At 39.2% G+C, this 5,153-nt stretch overlaps 1 protein-coding gene across 1 annotated transcript; it reads right to left on the bottom strand.

Moving 5' to 3' along the window:
- Positions 1 to 3: 3 nt before the first annotated feature.
- Positions 4 to 762, bottom strand: LOC104991642 (olfactory receptor 4F3/4F16/4F29-like; the record flags this gene model as incomplete). The annotated part of the gene is made up of 1 exon (XM_010844203.1): positions 4 to 762. A coding segment is annotated over exon 1 (759 nt), but the record flags the coding sequence as incomplete, so codon positions are not given.
- Positions 763 to 5,153: the final 4,391 nt, after the last annotated feature.

The raw sequence follows: 5,153 nt of genomic DNA, 5'->3' as shown, positions 1-5,153 counted from the left end.
CAAAGGACCAAAGAACAAGACTACTACAGTGATGTGAGCTGAAAGTGTGGACAGAGCCTTGGATGAACCACCTGAAGAGTGTTTCTGAACAGTGAGAATGATGACAATATAGGAAATGATCAGAATGAAGAAGGAGCCAACAGAGATGAATCCACTGTTGGCTGTGACCATGAATTCTAGCTGGTATGTGTCTATGCAGGCAAGTTTGATGAACCGAGGAAGATCACAGTAAAAGCTGTCCAACACATTAGGGCCACAGAAGGGTAAGTTTACAACAAAAGCCAGTTGAACCATGGAGTGCATAAGGCCAATCATCCAGGCAGACACTAAAAAGAAAACACACATTCTTGGGCTCATGATAGTCAGATAGTGGAGAGGCTTACGTATGGCAATGTATCTGTCAAAAGCCATGGCAATGAGCAGCACCATCTCCACACCACCGATGACATGGATGAAGAAGATTTGAGCAATGCAGCCACTAAAGGAGATGACTTTGTGTTTTCTGAAAAGATCATAAATCATCTTGGGGGAACTGACAGAAGAAACTCCCATGTCAATGAAGGAGAGGTTGGCCAATAGAAAGTACATGGGGGAGTGTAAGTGAGGGTCAGAAGTCACAGTGAGGATAATGAGGGAATTTCCCATTATGCTTGCCATGAAAAATATGGAGGAGAACACAAAGAGAAGAAGCTGTATTTCCCAGGAGTTGGTGATTCCCAGGAACACAAACTCTAACACCACAGAGTGATTTGCTCCATACATTTGCTTTGTACACTTTGCTACCTGAAGGAAGTTAAGAGATGAAAATTTAAAATATAATAATTATTTTAATAAATTAGAAGAGAGGTTAAAGTTATGAATGGCTATTTCTACTTTAGCATTAAAATGACCTTCCAGCCTTTGCAATGTGATCACACACAAAAATTGGTGGCTCTCATGTGCTGTTGTTTTTCTATCATCAAGTTTTCTCTGCATTTAACATCCTCTACTTCCATTCAGGGTGGATGGCATTATATTATGCATGAGGTACAAAATGGTTAGCAAGAGTAACAGGAATTCAAGCCCAAACCTTTTGAGTTTAAAACCAATATGATCTAGTCACATATAACTGGAGTTCTGGCTCCAGTCACATAGAACTGATCAGTATTGTGATCCCTTCCAAGCCTATGAACTTTCCTCTGGCCACACCTGTGGGAATATATTCATCTTCAGTATTAAATGTTTACCACATCTACAATGTTTTGCTTTATTATTACTAGCATTTATTTTATTATAGTTTTATTATAGTGGGTTGATTGCTATTCTAAATCACCAAGTAGACTCTAAGATTTTTGAAGGCAGAGATTTGACTCATTCCTATTTGGACTCCCTGAAGCAAATAAAAAGCAATCCACACAGAGAAGTGTAGATCCATGAACTGTCTGTTACCGGTTTGTATATTAGGTACAGAGTTTGTGAGTGAGTACTTAAAAACTTTTCTAGCAGTTTGATGTACAGTGATCCCAAGTTGCTGATTTTGTTTTTCACAAAAGTAATAGCCCATGAAAGACTAGAAATTAAAGGAAAAATCTTATCCTAAAACACAGATACTTTGAGAAACACTGCTTTAGGTTACTTAGCGCATGATCTGAAAATCTCAAAACTATGAAATGCATAATGCAGTGGAAATGATTGTATACAAATCTGCATATAAGGACTAATCATATTATCCTGTAATTATTTACTCTGATTTAAGGCCTCCCAGGTGGTTCTAAAGAACCCGCCTGCCAATGCAGGAGACGTAAAGAGATGTGGGTTCGATCCCTGGGTCAGAAGATCCCCTAGAGGAAGGCATGGCAACCCACTCCAGTGTTCTTGCCTGGCGAATCCCTTGGAGAGAGGAGCCTGGCAGGCTGCAGTCCATGGAGTCACAAAGAGTCAGACATGACTGAAGTGACTTAGCATGCAGGCATGCATGTCTTAGCAAGAGGAATGTGAGTGTTGGATTTAAATTACAAGATTTATACTAATGTCCAACCACTGACAACTTGATGTTAGACAAGTTGCTTAAACTCTTTGAGCCTCAGTTTATCTATGAAATTGTAAATGGTAAAATAACTGATACATCTTAATCATATGGCTATATTAAGTATTCAGTAAACATCATGTTTCCTTCTCTATATTTCACTTGCCCATCAGTCTAATTCTCTATTTCAGTTGCCCTTAAAGCTCTCAACATGTGAGAAATAATAAATAAATAAGGAAATAAAATACTGTTGACCAGCAGGGAGTATCAGACTTTCATATCAGAAAATATATTTCAGTAAAGAACTGTGATGAATACAATATCACATTTTCTCAGTGGTAGATTTAAACTATCTTGTATACACTTAACTGATTTGCTCTCAAAGTGCAAGAAAGTGAAAGTCTTAGTTGCTCAGTGGTGTCTGACTCTTTGTGACCCCATGAACTATAGCCCATCAGGATCCTCTATCTATGGGATTTCCCAGACAAGAATACTGGAGCGGGTTGCTATTTCCTTCTTCAGGAGATCTTCCTGACCCAGGGATCAAAATCCAGGTCTCTTGCATTGCAGGCAGATTCTTTACCATCCACAAGTATAATTTGTCATTTGTTCAATTTCTCCTTACCAACGAGGCTGCAAGCTCCGTAGAGTTAAGGATCACATCTGTCTTCTTCAATCCAATGTAGCAAAAATTTAGATCACAAATAAATATGTGCTGAAAGAGTGAATAAAATGTATTTGCTTGCATTAGAGACTGACCATGTGAAGGAAAAAGGAAAGGTCAAGAGTGTGTGGAATTCAAAAAACTGAAAAATTTTAAAGAAAACCAAAAGTAGGAATAGGACTAAAAGGAATCTTCAGTATAGTCAGAAGTACTGAAATCAATGAGGTCAGCTTTGGGACCTACAGATAAAATCAATATCCATAATTTAGAAATTTTGAAGTCATTATAAATTAATAAATACATATCCAAATATGTTAAATAACCTGACCCAAACCATAAATTTACTTAGAGTTTATATTAAAACCCCAATCAACTGACTCCAAGATCTTGTCTGTGTCCAATTCCCTATTTTCTTTTCATTGCTCATGACTATCTGAATAAAAACATGTGATAGGGTAATGGTAGAAACTGTTGGGGAAAATAAGCCCCTCTCATGGCTGATGACTGCCATTTACTAACATACTGGTAGCTGCTACCTTGGTGATCATGATTATTCATCCGTGACAATGAACAGTTATCTAATTTATGTACCTCAGTGTCTTGGAAAACGTGGCAGTTTGCTGAAACATTTGTTTGTACTGTATTTGTTCAAGCAAATGCTTTATTTGGAACAGAAGTCTTTTTGGATGGACTCACAATATAAAATTCCAGTTTAATCAGTTCTACTCAATCTTTCTTTCTTTGTAGGTTTGTAAAACCCCTGAACGGGGTCCAAGATGAGCTGACTACTTAAAAGACTCCATAAAGTTGCCTGTATCCCAGTTCTACCTCCTTTATGAAATCACTCTTGATTCCTCCAGTTCAGTTCAGTTCAGTCGCTCAGTCATGTCCGACTCTTTGCGACCCCATGAATCGCAGCACGCCAGGCCTCCCTGTCCATCACCAACCCCCGGAGTTCACCCAGACTCACATCCATCAAGTCAGTGATGCCATCCAGCCATCTCATCCTCTGCCATCCCCTTCTCCTCCTGCCCCAACCCCTCCCAGAATCAGAGTCTTTTCCAATGAGTCAACTCTTCGCATGAGGTGGCCAAAGTACTGGAGTTTCAGCTTCAACATCAGTCCTTCCAAAGAAATCCCAGGGCCGATCTCCTTCAGAATGGACTGGTTGGATCTCCTTGCAGTCCAAGGGACTCTCAACCTGAGTAGTTTTCTGATTCCAGTCTTTCATTTAACCTCTCTGAATGGAGTATAAGACAATCTTACCTTTCATATTTCTTTATAAGCTTGGAAGAGTGCTAGAGAACGTAACAGGTCGTCAGTAAAAAGCTTGAGTGCCCGATTCAAGTCAAAGTACATTGAGGTCAATCACCAACCTCAGTGTCGATGCAGGGAATCTAGATTCCTTCTAGGACTTATTAAAAATAGGCTGTGTGTATGACTACATCATTCAAATCTGTCTCTACTTAAGCTTTTACAAAATCTTACAGCAGTTATTCCTATTACTGTTAAAAGCTTCATAGGATAATGAAATGAATATAGGCTTCAGTATCTGAAAAACCACATTTCACATTCTGTCACTTAATTATCTGTTGAATATGGTAACATCGGAGAAGGCAATGGCAACCCACTCCAGTGATCTTGCCTGGAGAATCCCAGGGACCGGGAAGCCTGGTGGGCTGCCGTCTATGGGGTCGCACAGAGTTGGACACGACTGAAGCGACTTAGCAGCAGCAGCATGGTAACATACCTTTTACCTCTGGGCCCTTTTCACATCTGTAAAATGGAGAAAATGAATATTTTACTGAACTGAGAGTAAGAGATAATATTTGTCACCCAATCCAGTTAATTCTTCCTCTTTAATGTTCCTGCTGCTGCTGCTGCTAAGTCGCTTCAGTCGTGTCCAACTCTGTGCGAGCCCATAGACGGCAGCCCACCAGGCTCCCCCGCCCCTGGGATTCTCCAGGCAAGAACACTGGAGTGGGTTGCCATTGCCTTCTCCAATGCATGAAAGTGAAAAGTGAAAGCTAAGTCGCTCAGTCGTGTCTGACTCTTCGCGACCCCATGGACTGCAGCCCACCAGGCTCCTCTGCCCATGGGACTTCCCAGGTGAGAGTACTGGAGTGGGGTGCTGGAAGTCAAATACAAGTAACTTACTATGTATTAATACAATGTAATAAATTATTTAGGAAGGAAACAGAATGAACTAGATTTTTTGTCATGAAAAAAATCTCAAAAATATATGTTGACTGAGAAACATCAAATTATAAAAGAATGTATATAAAGTAACAATATTTATAAATGTCAAAAACACTTGGTGATTTAAATAATATTAAATATAAATATTTAAATAAGTAGCAAAAAATATTTAGGTTTGCACAAAGACTATCCAAACACTTCAGAATTGTTATTCAATTTGGGGAAGGAAAGATAGGAATCTGATAGGTGAATGGTTTCAATTTTATTTGTAATGGATTTATTACC

Source organism: Bison bison, unplaced genomic scaffold (genome assembly GCF_000754665.1).
Source record: "Bison bison bison isolate TAMUID 2011002044 unplaced genomic scaffold, Bison_UMD1.0 scf7180017864197, whole genome shotgun sequence".
Classification (NCBI taxonomy): domain Eukaryota; kingdom Metazoa; phylum Chordata; class Mammalia; order Artiodactyla; family Bovidae; genus Bison; species Bison bison.
Note: the sequence above shows the minus strand (reverse complement) of the source record. Positions and strands in the feature narration are given on the sequence as shown.